This window comes from Rutilus rutilus (assembly GCF_951802725.1).
Source record: "Rutilus rutilus genome assembly, chromosome: 16".
Taxonomy (NCBI): Eukaryota; Metazoa; Chordata; class Actinopteri; order Cypriniformes; family Leuciscidae; genus Rutilus; species Rutilus rutilus.
This window is the reverse complement of record NC_140224.1, coordinates 32,373,573-32,390,239: the sequence shown is the minus strand read 5'-3', so window position 1 is coordinate 32,390,239 and position 16,667 is coordinate 32,373,573. Positions and strand designations below refer to the sequence as shown.

The following is a 16,667-nucleotide window of genomic DNA, read 5'->3' as shown; positions in this document are numbered from 1 at the left end:
GCAGTCACGCATGTTTTACAAGACTCTGTATAATGCTAGTGAGGGAATTGCACATCACGCGCTGGTGGAAAGAGCATTTATAAGATGTAAGACTGCAAAAAAATGGATGGTTCAATACTTCTTGTGTTCATATAAATTTACAGCTCCAAATAGCCAAGGTGGGTGAACAAGTTTTAACAAACTGACTAACTTTTAGGGACATGCTAAATAGTAAAATGGACTATTCAGCTGGGATGCCTGAACAATGATCTTTTTTATATAAATATATTTTATGTATGTCAATGTAACACAAAAAAAGTATATATATATATATATATATATATATATATATATGTACACATGATGTAGATATACATTGTTGTTACATACATACATTTTATTTAATATAATCTGGAATTTAATTTTTCTAATCAAGGTTTTAATCAATAAATAAAATATATTTTCAAACAACAATGTAAATATTATATAAATGTGTTATTCAAAAAGTAAAAAAATAGTAGAGATGGCTTAGTTTATCAAGAATTGAAATATATATATTTTTTCTAATATTCAGAAAGGCATGAGTTATGAATGAATGTGCTCTGTGTTTCCCTTAATCTGAATGATTCCATCAGGGAAACATTAGAATGTAAAATTGTTTAAAATTTCACTGATAGTGAAGACAAAAAAATGGATAAAAGCTGAGCTTCTAATACATGGTGGACAATTCCCACTGCAGTAGAGGAGTGAAGTGCAACAGCTCTGACTTCTGCCAAGTCTCTCCCAAATTAGCTTTAGAAATCACAATTAGCATATCACCAGTGCAACCTTGAGAGACAGTGAGTAATAACCGTTACCATGGTGATAAAGGCTCAACTTTTAATGACCTCTCATCCCCATTCCGTCTTAATGAATGCGAGTCGCCGCGTTTGTAATTTTGATTGAGCACCACATAGCCTCCAAGATAATGGCTTTGGTGACTTCTCAACGGATTTGACGACTTGATGACGATGGATTTGCTTATTTACGTGGTGATTCAATCCACAGATCTTTTCCGACACAAACACAATTACAGCAATGACAAGTTTGACGTTGGTTCGTGATCGCCTTTCAGATGGCTTCCTAAAATAGTAAATGCGAAATGTAGTTTGCAACCCCTTTTACTTCCATAATCTGAAGGCCTTTCCAAATGAAATAGCGTTTTCAACCAGAAAGATAAAAATTGTAGGCCGGGACTTTGAGAATTGATCGGCTTATTAAGTGGGTGTTATTTAGCACAACTGAGGTGGCTGGAGGGGAGGGCTGACATTGTAAAATGTGATTGTGTACTCAGTTACCCAAGAAAGTACTGGTAATATAAGGTAACTGCATGGGTTAAGATTAGGTTTAGGGACAGGTCCAGGGTTGGTACCTAGTTATTACCCAATTATTGCAATTGCTATAATAAGTACATAGTAGTATGTACACGTGGAAAAGGACTGTAAAATAAAGTGCTACAGTAAAATTAATTTGTGATATCATCCAAAAAGGAAAGTCATTTAAGGGGTGGAGAATGTAAAAAAATAATAATAATAATAAAAAATTTTTTTAAAAAAAAAATAATAAATACATAAAAAAAGTTAAAGTTAAAGTTAAAGTTTGGGGTCAGTAAGTTATAAAAATAAAAATAATAATAATAATAAATAAATAATTATATATATACTGGACTGATTAAATTGATAAAAAAGTGTCTGCAAAGAGTTTTCATTTTGTTATAAAATATTTCAAATAAATGCTGTTCTTTTGAAGTTTCTATTCATTAAGAATCCTGAAAAAAGTATGACTCTTTTCACACAAAAAATTAAATGGGTAGCAGTATTTTCAACATTGATAAAAATCAGAAATGTTTCTTGACCAGAAAATCAGCATTTTACAATGAATTCTGAAGGATCACGTGACACTGACTGGAGTAATGATGTTGAAAATTCAGCTTTGTATCACAGGAAAAAATGACATTTTAAAATCTATTCAAATAGAAAACTGATATTTTAAATTGTACAAATATTTAACAATATTGCAGTTTTCACTATATTTCGATCAAATAAATGCACCCTTGGTGAGCATAAAATAAAACATTTAAAAAATATTGCAGATGCTGCAGATTTAACATGCACCAATGAATTGTGAACAGTAAGACAGTAACATGAAAATATAAACTTTGAACACCTTATCATTAATGCTGTATGACTGTTGTTCATGACATAATGTGAGACCAAGTCTTCTATAAATGACCACACTGATGGCAAGGAACAACTAATTCACCAGCAGTTTAAGAACTTGGGAACACATCAATTGTTAAATTCAGGAGGTCAAGGAGAAAAGAAAGACACTGTAGTAATGATACATATTCCAGGAGAGTCGTCATATTTTATGAATGCTCGTAAAAAGCAGACTTAATGGAATTTGCTGCTGACTGCGCAGTGATGGGCCACCGTAAATCCGTTAGATAAAATCCCTGCATTTAAGACAATTGGACTTTTATGATTCACTTCTGAGGTTCACAGCCATACTTACTAACTTTAGTGGCCACAACTGAAATGTTGTGCTGCGCTATACTCTCCCTGTCCAGAAGCTCATTGGTCGAGATGGTTCCTCTGACGGGATCGATGTCGAAGAAACTGTCCAGGTCGCTCTTCCAGTCAATGGAATACCTGAAGAACAAAGAACAGATTTAGGTCATACAGTGCATTTGAGGGGCATATTCACCCTTACTAGGCTAGGCACTACTGTAGGCGATGTTCAGGAGTATAAATTATCGTTTTGTCCTTCTTTTCTCGTCCTCACAGTTTTACACAGTGCTCATTACGTTTGATTTAGTCATGCGGCAAGCAGGCACGAAAATATTGTGTGTGGGTCCAGTTCTGAACAGATGTGATGTCGGTGTAATAGCCAAGCAACCTTGTTAACACACCCTGTAACCATTCTCAGGGGGTGTTTTACATGTGAGACTTTACCCCCCAGTATATGCATGAGAAAGTTTGGTTTGAGATGACCTCGTTCATATATAATTGACGGTTTGGACTCATTCTCTCACAAACACTTTTTCAAACCTGAACTTCTGGACGTAGTATTGCATGGCTGGTATTTTCAACACTGCTTGTTTGTTTATTTGTGGCTTGACCTAGAATTGAGCAAAGGGAAATTAAGTGGGAGAGCTGGGTGAGGTGGGATGCTACGGGGTTTATACTTTACACATTTCAGCTGCTGCCTTGTTAAATTTACTCAAAAGGTGGTCAACAAAAAGAAAAAAGAAAAACATCTGAGGATTTTTGTGCATTTGCATTGGATTCTCAACAAAACGCCTTTGATGTTCTGATTCACAACCGTAAGGAGGCCTGATTCTCCATAATAATCATCATACATACCATACAGAGACTGCAGTAGTGGGAATGTAATGCATATAAATGACTCATTCTGAATCTGTGTGTAACGATCACCAGTGAGAGTGCCCGAAATTACCATCAGAGGGCACTCCAACCCGGACAATCACCACACATCCACAGACTCCATTTCCCATAATCCTTTGCCCATCGACTAATCAGCCATGATCACATTCACCTGTATGTCATTACCTTGTTTAGCTCACCCCATTTAAGCCTGGTTTTCACATTCATTCCCTGTGAAGTCTTGTTTAGTGTTTGTACTGCAATTCCGAGCATTCTCTCTGTTGATCCCGTGGTCGATCTTTGACTGTTTCTTGGATTCCCCTTTTTGCCTGTGTCCCCTGCCTTTTTGTTGTGTTTGTTTGTATGGACTGCCTTCCTGTGTTAGACCTTGCCTGTACTTTGGATTACATTTTTGGATTACATTTTTGGATTACCCTTTCAGAATAAACTGCATTTGGATCCTCAACCTAATACTGAGCAGTATGTGACACTGTGTTAATATAGCACATTTCAAAACAGGAAATATTTGGGTTTGGGTTTGATTGATTGCTCGAAACCCTCAGGCCATGTTTACTCCTGGTATTAAGATGCGTTTTGGTCGATCAGATTACAAGTAGACGAAGGAGACGCATTCCCGTTTACATCTGGTGATTTATTTAGTCTCATTTGTCCACTTCTGTACTGATTTCTTCAAGGGTCTATGGGTGGGTAAATGTATGTTTTTTTTTTAGATCTAATGGACAAAATAAGCTTGATTAATTTACATATGAACACACGGGGAGCATCAGCTTTCGTTTCTGCTTTTACAGATGCAAGACCACGCTGAACGCAGTGAGTGCAGGTTAGAAATGGTGAGAGAACATTGTGCTTGGTATGTTCCTCATCTTCAAACCAAACTTGGGTCTACACAAGTTTTGGTTCATTTCTAATTAGCTGATCATTAACCTACTGTATCTGAGCAAAGCCTTTTTTAATTGAATTTTTTAAACAGCAAATGCTGCTGCTGCTGCAACAAAAAACAAAACAAAAAAAGCTTCAAACAGAATTTCAGTATGATGCTTCATTAAACTTTACACGACTACGAGATTACAAAACAAACAGACTGACGAACAAATTATTCATTGTAGAAAGTAGTTAAGAGACCGGCTCGACAGACCCTTGGCTGTGCGGAGAGATGAAGCGGAACATCAAATTTGTCCTATTTTAACAACTTGCATAAGTCTTGTTCTGTTCCTGTTGCATGATGTGAGAGTCAGTTAAACTAATGTCTATCTCCTGAATTTGATCAGGGGTCATGCAGTCAGGATAGTTTGAGCATATTCCTATGTTGACTCAAAGCTAAAACATTCATAAGTATTTGGAAAAAGAAAGCAAGCGATGTGGCTCGATTCAGCTGAAATAGCAGCTTCGCTGGGCCTGAGATCCAAATGTGTAATGAGATAAATATCCCAGAGGAAATGAGTGTGTTAAAAAGCAAACATTCATAAATACAGATGCATCTGAGGACAAATTGATCTAAAATCAACATTGAAGGCTGTTCAAAACCCATTTTACTTCCATAATATGATGGATTTACAAGCGCAACATGATATTATTAAAGAAAAAAAAAAAAAATGATAAAAGATTGCGAATATAAACATTTTATTTATAACAAAAACCTGTTGGTGTGCGGCAAGATGATGAAAGAATAGCTAAAGAGAATAGTGATAATAGTATCATTATAGAAGAGAATAGTATGTATGCACATTTATCACTATTCTCTAACTATTCTTTCATTATTTCTCACTATTAACTAGGTTCTAGTCTGTACCTCTCTGATCAATCCTGAAACTGCAGTATTTCCCATGTCATTGCCTCATTAGGATGACTTTCTTATGTTTTATTTCCTCATTTGTCAGTCACTTTGGGTAAATGCATCTTCTAAATGTAGAAATGTAAATCTGATATTCTGTACAGAACTTTATTCCTCATATATCATATATATACATAAACATTTCTTGAGGTAAACCACTCAAAGACAAGTTAAGTGGGCAAAATATATGCCCACTTAACTATTCTTTGAGTGGTTTACCTCAAGAAATGTTTCAGTTTGTGAACTGAAGCTGACGTGAACAACACAGCTTCGGATGACTTTACTTCTTTCATAAGTCCATCCATTTCTGATCTCTCTGAAGCTCTTTTCTTGACTCCTGTAGCTTGGAAAAAAAACAACTTAAAAAGCTTTGAAAGTCGCTGAAACTTTCGATACCAAAAAGCACTTTAGCTATTTTGTTTCCTGCACGCGGTGGACACGCGCTGTGTATAGAAGTGTTTTAAAAGCTTTGTTCTTTTCGCACAGAAGCTCATTGGGGACTACTCTTTTCTGATGAGAAAGTGCCCATCCCCGTTGAGCAATGTTACGATGTTTCTGAATAATTAACCAAGAAAGTCCCAAACAAAAGTAAAACAAAGCCCTTTCACAAATACAAATCCTTTCTTTGTCCATTTTGCTTTGTTATACTGAATGAAATATTCATAGAGAAACTGATTCACGGTGCGTTAAGTAGTGTTGGGACCCGGCAATGGTGCATCAATTGTTTGTCTTCTTGTAAAACTTTAAAAAGCAATCTTAAGAAGTGCAACTCTAAAACATAATGGATTATAAATCGAGGTAAATCTTTCAGGATGTTGCTGTTTTGACCTGAGTGTGCACAATGCTAATAGAGATGTGTCAGATGGACTGTGTCCAATTATAATCTTTCTTAAAGGTACAATGGTGATGGCAAAGATGTAACTAACAACCCTCTCTGGTTACCAGCCCTGAGTCGTACTCTTTTGTATATGCTGTGTTTGCATACCTGACTGGACTGTTCCCTGCGTCGAGATCCTGTGCAGTCACGGCTCCTATAATGGTGCCTTGCGGCGTGTCCTCGTAAACATCCATCGTGTAGGAGGGTTTGCTGAAGACGGGAGGCTCATCCACATCCAGGACGTTTATCTTTACTGTTGCGGTGTCTTTAAACGGGCCAAAATTGTGGAACCGTGGATCCAGGTGTGCATTCGAGGCCTCCACTTTAAATGTGTACGCCTTTTTGGTCTCATAGTCCAGAGGCTGAGAGAAAGAGAAACAGAAAAGAAAAAATGAAAAGTTCAGGTAAAGTGCCTGTTGAATTAGGCAAACCCTGGGGGGTCAACATTTGGCTGTTTATATATATATATATATATATATATATATATATATATATATATATACATATATATTCTGTTTACAATTTTTATTTTATTTTTGACTTAAAGAGCACTTTTCAAACATTTTTTTTTAATGGAAACCGTGATTTTTTTTTCAAGATTTGATATATATCTCAAAAGAACAGCATTTATTTGAAATATATTTTTTTGTAATATTATGCATTTCTTAAATGTCATTTTTGTTCGATTTAATTCATGTTTGCTGAATATTCAAGTATGTTTATGTTTTTCTTTTTTTTATAAATAAATTTCACTTAGTTGGTAGATGTTGCAACATACAGCATCAGATTCTAAAAGAAGCTAATGAATAATATCCAGGTATTATATAACTCCTCCATGTTAGCCATTCATTGAGGTCTTACATTAAAGCTTAATTCATTTATTTGCGTTTTATCTTTTTCTTTTTTTTTTTTTTTTTTTGCTGGAATTGCTCACTTTGATCATAATGAATGCAGGCCCTTTCTCAGATCTCGAGTGTGTCGATGTCTGGGGAAGTTTGTCACAATTGCTTTCAGGCATGTCAAACAAACAATACATACTCCAAAAACGGTTCTCTAGTGCTCCTTTGTGCATTTTCTCCTGATTTTTCTCCTGATTCAGGGCCCTGTTTTCTGCTGATATCTATCTTTAAATTCTCACCTCAGTTCTTCTGAATCAAAGATTGTCTGTCATCAGTACGACAGCCATATAATATGCTAGTGTGGATGATTGTGGTCTTGCACCACTAAATCAGAGCAGCCCATCTATAGAGATGAAAATCATACAATGCTATTGTACAATCACAGCTTTCTGTCTCTGTCAATCTGTCTCGCTGGGGGATAGTGAAAGGGCGAAGGAGACAAAGATCATATATCTGACCTGTATACGGTTTCCATCATGAGCAATTTAGTGCGGTATCATCTTTAGATGAAAACAAACACCACAGGTATAAATGAACGGCACCCGCAGACCCGTAAATACACAGCATATGCACTCTATGGCAGTAACATGTATTTTGCACCTGAAACTTCCAAAGCAAAAGAGTTTATAAGCAGAGAGAAAAAAAAAACTTTAGGTGAATGGCAACTCCAAATCGTTTGGGATTTGCCTGTGTCAGATGCCCTTGCTGAAGTTTCCACACCGACTAAATCAAATGGTGCTAATTAGAATCCCAATCAGGTTAAAGTGAACCTCCATAAACTGCAGTCGCTAATTAGCTAATGTTATTGTTGACATGAAAACAGAAGCATTGGTATTACTGAAGTCTACTTAAATACAGGGAAAGTAAGCTTACAGCTGGCCACAAGTAATTAGGACCCAAGTCATTGTATACAAAATATATTTTTCTCATTAAAACTCGACTATGGCCTTCTGTGTCCCACAGAGACGACACTGTTTGGCCTTTAGAGGCCAAGAGATGCATTGATATTAAGGTCGCAAGCTATGGAAATATGACAGAAAGGCAGTTTACAAGCAAAACTGCTTGTTTTTCAGGAAAAAAGGACACATGGAGGACTTCTGTCTTCTTTAATATGCATAACGCTAGTAAAACTGTATTTCCATCCGGACGACATTATGCCACGTCCCTCGTTTCAATCAGACCGCACAGCCTTTGTAACTCTAATTTGAAACAAAAGCTATAAATTGCTCTCTGACTGCCATTTCATGTGGTTATTTTCCATTTAGGTCCCCTCAAAGGGATCTTTAGTGATGCTCATATTGAATTATGGCTTGATCTTCACAGTCGCATCGCCCGAGAAAGCCCTGCGCCGCCTTATGATATTTCCCTCCATGACACAATATTTTCATTTATACTCCCGCAGAGAGTTTTCAAGGTCATTTAAACTATTTGACCACATAACAGCTTTGCTTCGGTATAAATTATAATACTTAGAAACATGCAGAAACAGAGGAGACATGAAACAGCATCCACCTCAGCTCTGCACCAATGGTGACTTCATGAAAATGGGTTATTTGTTGCAGGCAGACAGATTTCAAACCATCTTCTTTGCCTGGAAGATGATCAATTCCCATATTACATATGAATACAATATCTGATAGACTTTCAGATTGGAAAGAAACAACATATGAACTGTGTACAACCTTGGACTTCAAGCGTATGAGCCAGCAGTGTCTCAAAATGACAAATAATGAGAAGTTGAATGTGTCAGCCGCCTTATCAATGAGCATCAAATCGGATTTCTGAAGGATCATGATATACTGAAGACATGGCTGCTAATAAATTACATTTTAAAATATATCAAAATAGAAAACAGTTCTTTTAAATTGTAATCATATTTCACAATGTTACCATTTTCCCAATTGAACATCAAAAATGTTTAATAAATAAGGCTTTTCTATGTTTTTTCTAAAAGCCTGATTAATCATCCCAAGAGACTTTTAGAAAAAAACATCGAAAAGCCTTATTTCTTAAACATTTCTGATCGGTAGTGAGTGTTCCTTAAGCATGACGAATGGGAAAGAAGCACTCCATTATGCCATATGCACATTTCCAAGCCAACACCTCCTCTTATTACCATGTGCACCAGATTCCCATTTGAGTTTTCAAGACAGGTGAGGTGAAAAGGGTGAACTAGACGTGGCGTCTCTCCGAGCCCGTGTCCGGTATTGATGGTGGACGGACGTGAATGGTGATTAAATGTCAGAGGAAGCTGCAGGATTATTGGAGGTGAGGAGGTTTAGCCTAGAAGAATGTCAAGAGCATCATTGCCCTTTTAGTGTGTGTGAGTGGCCACATCACCCCGGCGGCCCTAGTTAATGACTTTATGCCGAGACAAGAGAAGAGACAGAGGGAAAAGGCGAGAGAAAGAGAGAAAAGACGCCAGAAGGGTAATGACAGTGACTCAAACCTAATGAAAGGCTCTCAAGTGTGTCACTAGTTGTTGATGAAACTGAATCACAATGTGAACACTATATTTTACAACATCTTTTACTTGGAAAGGTCCTGAATGCTTCACGTAGTGCCGTCAACACTAAACCCTTGATCAGGAGAAGTATAGCTTTTGCTTTAACAGCACAGATTTGTATTTGTAGACACTCACTGATTATACATGAGGACTGCAAATATTTATTTATCAAGAAAATGTTCATAGACATTCACCTAAGATGTCAAGTCTTGAATTGGTTTTTCCTTGCCTATCACTGCATATGGGTCAGATAGAAAAATAATGTGTCAAATATTCATTATAAACACTGAAATATCTGGCAGTGAATTAATGAATTGAGACTACACGCCGGATTCAAACTAATTTTCAGCTCCATCTATTGATTTGTCATTACAATCAGACAAAATAACTGTATTTTGCACATCCCAAATCCATTAACTATGATCTATCAGTATAAAACAGAAGAGTTACACACTCCACCATTATTTAACTTAATGGCTGATGCCACCTCTACTGAGTATTGTCATTACAAAACATTGATCTTCAATTAAAGGTCACAGTATCAGGACACGATGGGCAGGACAATAACTCAGGGGACACACAGAAAACCTCAGGTGTTAAAATGAAACATTTACACAAAATAAAAAAAATGCTACTGAGAGAAAGTCATTTAAAACATTTGACTGAACAAAAATGTTGCTCAAGGAAAATGACAGTAGCACCACAAAGTAAATTATTTACACAGCACAGCAGTGTATAATACTATAAATAGTCATTTCTTATTTATTTTTTAACTGGTCTATTAGCATTGTAATTATATGAATTTGAACATTATAAAAGCCACACATTTCACTGGGGACTGAATCGCATGAATTTTCTGGAGTTGCTAACAGGATACTGTTCAAAAGAAGTCAAAAAAAAAACTTTTATTCAGTAAGACTGCATATAATTAATTAGTGACATTAAATACATTTATAATGTTACACAATATTTATATTTCAAAATAATGCTGTTCTTAATGAAACTTCACTTCATCAAACAAAAAAAAAAAAAGGATCATGGTTTCCGCAAACCTATAGGCAGCATAACTATGTTCACCATTGATGTAATGGTTATGTTCTATGTGTGACTCTTATGTTGTTTTTCCTTTGGTTCCCATATTCCCTTCCTGTGTTTAAGGTGTATTCAGGCCAGCTCATAATTATTGTAATTATAAGATTCCAACTTGAAAAAGGCATTCACATCCTCATTGACCTTGTAACTACAGCTTGTAAACTGGAAATTTTCAGAGAGCTCTACTTGTACCACGTGACCACTGTACTACCTGACCATTGCAGGTTCATTTGGACGTTGATAGTGTTGCCATAGAAACGCAAAATTCCCAGTCTGAGGACGTGAACAGCTTCCACGTCACGCGTTGTCATCTTGAAATTGCGCTAATTACTTCATGCCGTGAACGCAGCATTAGTTGATTGTTCCCTTTGTTTCCGTTGCTAGTTAGTTTCTACGATTACTTATTGGTTCATTGATTATGTTCACCTGAGTCTTGTTTGGTTCCCCATTTCACCATGAATGTAAGCCCTCAGTTTGGTTCTTCTCATTGGTCCTGCATTGTCTTTACTTGTGTGAAGCTGTTACGCTGATTTCTACCTTCTGGATAGGCTTCTGTGGCTTAATTTTTTGTAAATAAACTAAAACTGCTGCAATTTAGATCCTCTGCTCATATTTCTTTGCCTGCACCATGACAATTGATAATAATAATAATAAAAAATTATTGAGCTGCAAATCAGCATATTAGAATGATTTCTGAAGGATCATGTGACACTGAAGACTAGAGTAATGATGCTGAAAATTCAGCTTTAACATCACAAGAATAAATTAAATTAATTTATATACAATTACATATATTTTTGTTTACTTATTAACATATATATGTTTATGAATATAGATATTCAAATTGTGCAAAATATATATTAATGTGCTTATTTTGGTGTTAGATTTAATAATAATAATAATATGTTTAATTTATATACCTTCCCAAGCTCAAAGCACTTTACAATCAATAAACATAAATACATCAAAAACAGGACAAATAGAACAAACATTACAGTATACACATCAATAATCATATAGTAAATAACCATGCATAGTCCAGAGTGAAAAATATACAAATATCTGACAAACAGTCCAAACAGAATGAGCAGTAGGGTAAAAATGAAGTAACCAGAGTAGTCCCTCATAGAGTGGGTATATCAAGCAACCCACTTCGAACTGCATCTTGAATGCCACAGAGCCCAAACGACTGCAAACGGCAGGACCCCAAACGGCAAATGGGAACATGATGATGGCCACTATGCACAAAATACTCCTGTCAAAGCCAGGATTGCCAGGTCAGCAGTTTTCCCTACACCAAACATTATTTGCAACGCCCCCATCCAATAATCGCAAAGAGCTTTGTGCTCTGTTGCTTGTGATTAGAAACAAAGACTCAGCTTTCAAATTCTGTCATGAAATTCAAACAATAAATGCTGTTTTGATGCACTTAATTGTGGCATGACATGTCGCTGTGTACGCCTCAGCTCAAGCAGCAGCGTTGAGCGAGAACTTTTTCTTCCACTTTAATACAGGTTATTCCTCAAACATGCAAGAATCTCAGAAGGAGTTGGATAATACAGTACAACTTACTGAAATTAATCATGTCTCATGTAATCACTCAATCAGTGTTTCAACTACGGAAAGATGTCAATAAAAACAGTCACTTAACGTTGCGTTTACCTCAGGAATGTTATCCGGTGTTAACAAAAAACACTAGAGAGGAGCTTATTTACTGTCAATTATATATGGAAATTTGTCATGAAGACAAGTGTTTACGTGCAACTGAGTTGCATATAAACATTTCCGTTTTTATTTGAGTGTATCTTATATCTTATTGCTGTCTTTTACTTTCGTTTTGTTTTATTTTTATCATTAAATGTTCGCCGGTTCCCGCCTCCCGCCAAATCCCGCCAAATCCATTAACTATGATCTATCAGTATAAAACAGAAGAGTTACACACTCCACCATTATTTAACTTAATGGCTGATGCCACCTCTACTGAGTATTGTCATTACAAAACATTGATCTTCAATTAAAGGTCACAGTATCAGGACACGATGGGCAGGACAATAACTCAGGGGACACACAGAAAACCTCAGGTGTTAAAATGAAACATTTACACAAAATAAAAAAAATGCTACTGAGAGAAAGTCATTTAAAACATTTGACTGAACAAAAATGTTGCTCAAGGAAAATGACAGTAGCACCACAAAGTAAATTATTTACACAGCACAGCAGTGTATAATACTATAAATAGTCATTTCTTATTTATTTTTTAACTGGTCTATTAGCATTGTAATTATATGAATTTGAACATTATAAAAGCCACACATTTCACTGGGGACTGAATCGCATGAATTTTCTGGAGTTGCTAACAGGATACTGTTCAAAAGAAGTCAAAAAAAAAACTTTTATTCAGTAAGACTGCATATAATTAATTAGTGACATTAAATACATTTATAATGTTACACAATATTTATATTTCAAAATAATGCTGTTCTTAATGAAACTTCACTTCATCAAACAAAAAAAAAAAAAGGATCATGGTTTCCGCAAACCTATAGGCAGCATAACTATGTTCACCATTGATGTAATGGTTATGTTCTATGTGTGACTCTTATGTTGTTTTTCCTTTGGTTCCCATATTCCCTTCCTGTGTTTAAGGTGTATTCAGGCCAGCTCATAATTATTGTAATTATAAGATTCCAACTTGAAAAAGGCATTCACATCCTCATTGACCTTGTAACTACAGCTTGTAAACTGGAAATTTTCAGAGAGCTCTACTTGTACCACGTGACCACTGTACTACCTGACCATTGCAGGTTCATTTGGACGTTGATAGTGTTGCCATAGAAACGCAAAATTCCCAGTCTGAGGACGTGAACAGCTTCCACGTCACGCGTTGTCATCTTGAAATTGCGCTAATTACTTCATGCCGTGAACGCAGCATTAGTTGATTGTTCCCTTTGTTTCCGTTGCTAGTTAGTTTCTACGATTACTTATTGGTTCATTGATTATGTTCACCTGAGTCTTGTTTGGTTCCCCATTTCACCATGAATGTAAGCCCTCAGTTTGGTTCTTCTCATTGGTCCTGCATTGTCTTTACTTGTGTGAAGCTGTTACGCTGATTTCTACCTTCTGGATAGGCTTCTGTGGCTTAATTTTTTGTAAATAAACTAAAACTGCTGCAATTTAGATCCTCTGCTCATATTTCTTTGCCTGCACCATGACAATTGATAATAATAATAATAAAAAATTATTGAGCTGCAAATCAGCATATTAGAATGATTTCTGAAGGATCATGTGACACTGAAGACTAGAGTAATGATGCTGAAAATTCAGCTTTAACATCACAAGAATAAATTAAATTAATTTATATACAATTACATATATTTTTGTTTACTTATTAACATATATATGTTTATGAATATAGATATTCAAATTGTGCAAAATATATATTAATGTGCTTATTTTGGTGTTAGATTTAATAATAATAATAATATGTTTAATTTATATACCTTCCCAAGCTCAAAGCACTTTACAATCAATAAACATAAATACATCAAAAACAGGACAAATAGAACAAACATTACAGTATACACATCAATAATCATATAGTAAATAACCATGCATAGTCCAGAGTGAAAAATATACAAATATCTGACAAACAGTCCAAACAGAATGAGCAGTAGGGTAAAAATGAAGTAACCAGAGTAGTCCCTCATAGAGTGGGTATATCAAGCAACCCACTTCGAACTGCATCTTGAATGCCACAGAGCCCAAACGACTGCAAACGGCAGGACCCCAAACGGCAAATGGGAACATGATGATGGCCACTATGCACAAAATACTCCTGTCAAAGCCAGGATTGCCAGGTCAGCAGTTTTCCCTACACCAAACATTATTTGCAACGCCCCCATCCAATAATCGCAAAGAGCTTTGTGCTCTGTTGCTTGTGATTAGAAACAAAGACTCAGCTTTCAAATTCTGTCATGAAATTCAAACAATAAATGCTGTTTTGATGCACTTAATTGTGGCATGACATGTCGCTGTGTACGCCTCAGCTCAAGCAGCAGCGTTGAGCGAGAACTTTTTCTTCCACTTTAATACAGGTTATTCCTCAAACATGCAAGAATCTCAGAAGGAGTTGGATAATACAGTACAACTTACTGAAATTAATCATGTCTCATGTAATCACTCAATCAGTGTTTCAACTACGGAAAGATGTCAATAAAAACAGTCACTTAACGTTGCGTTTACCTCAGGAATGTTATCCGGTGTTAACAAAAAACACTAGAGAGGAGCTTATTTACTGTCAATTATATATGGAAATTTGTCATGAAGACAAGTGTTTACGTGCAACTGAGTTGCATATAAACATTTCCGTTTTTATTTGAGTGTATCTTATATCTTATTGCTGTCTTTTACTTTCGTTTTGTTTTATTTTTATCATTAAATGTTCGCCGGTTCCCGCCTCCTTCTTCCCATAACATCTGAAATGCGTTACACTGGCTATCAGTATCGGAAGATAAATGTAGCATCAGTTCATCTCTATAACAGATACATTTGGTCTGAGAAGCTAAAAGCTTTGAAGAACATTAATCAACACTACGTAGATCAAAGGCCTCAGGAAAGGTGTTAGTAGTTCAGGCAGTACGTGTATATGTGTACGTGAGGGAAATACTCATTTCCGTATCTGCGTGTACTGACACTTAAACGTTACCAGAACAAAAGACACTTTAAATTCAACACTTCATGCCACTGAACTCTTTGATATGGTAATGTGCTCCCTCCTTGCACTGGTGTGAGTGCCAACAGAGAAATCCAGATGATCGCAGCCCAAGCCGTCAATGCCAGTTGTGGGAATTGAATAATTGCGCACCTGATCCTGAAACAAACAACATCCATTGTGTAGGTGCAGATGCTCTGAGCCTTTCGGTGCAATGTAAATATGTCTGCCATTAGCATTCGCTTCATGATTATTTCTAAAACACTAAGGGGCTTTTAGAACGCAGCGTCACTGTCCTCTGGAGAATTTCTGCCGCAACTCAGGTTGTAGATGTGAGAGCGCTTTGATGTAAAGTTCGTTTTTATTTCCATTAGCGGATCTGTGCTTATTCTTTGTAACCAATAGGGGCTCTAGCAGACATTTTGCCCACACAGGCAAATACTGCATTATTCTATTCTTACTTAAGAAGATCTTTGTGAAATCAATAGCTATTATTAAAGTCAGCCCTTTAATCCTCAGGGCTTCTCTGCACGATATCAATACACACTCCTATTAGTATGCAGAACCCGCTCCCAGATTTTCGTATAGTGTAATGCAGTTTGCCTTCATCTAAATAAGATTACAATGTGAAGCACCCGGAAAAAGTGCTCTTCTTGTTGTTGTTACAGTGCGCCTGTTAGCCTTGGCCTGTGAAACAGCTCCAAGTTTTCATGAAAAGGCTTTTCTTTTTTTTTCTTTTTTTTGCATGAGCCCATCAGCTCGTTGGCTCACTTGTACACTTTTCTCTTAAGGACGCAGGATGCAGGATGATGCATATTTAATAAGAGCTGGATTTGTTTGTGAACAGTATTACTCTAACACAACTTTTTTCATTCCCTTTTCAAGATGGGCACATAAAATGGACACATGGAACGTAGATACACTTATTGTAGCTCTGCCTGCCACCTGTAATTCCCAGAGCTGCCAACTCTCACGCATTCACCGTGATTGACACTTTTCACACGCTCTCACGCCACACATCAATTTTCGAAAAATCGTGAAGCAAAGAGGACACGGAGACCGACAGACTAGACAGAGCAGGTTACTTATGATATCAAATTTTTTTATCTTAGCTCTCAGATTCTGTCAATTTTATAATGAAGTTCAAACAATAAAAAACTTTTGGGCGCTTGTAAATGTGACGTGACAGATCCCTAGCGGCATGTGAACCGATCATCTCTACTAGCTAAAAGTAAATAAACACGAATGAACACTGTTGAAAGATACAGTACAACTAACCAAAATGTATATTCCTCATACATAATATCGATCAATCAGTGTTTTTCA

General features: G+C 36.3%; 1 protein-coding gene across 1 annotated transcript in view; it reads right to left on the bottom strand.

Moving 5' to 3' along the window:
- The window catches only part of cdh12b (cadherin 12b), a 140,923-nt gene that overhangs the window by 16,710 nt on the left and 107,546 nt on the right, over positions 1-16,667 (bottom strand). Inside the window, exons 7-8 of the mRNA XM_084433726.1 lie at positions 6,242-6,495; positions 2,533-2,669 (exon numbers count right to left, since the gene is read on the bottom strand). Of these exons, the coding sequence (XP_084289852.1) occupies positions 2,533-2,669; positions 6,242-6,495 (391 nt within the window). The remainder of the gene's footprint in view (positions 1-2,532; positions 2,670-6,241; positions 6,496-16,667) is intronic.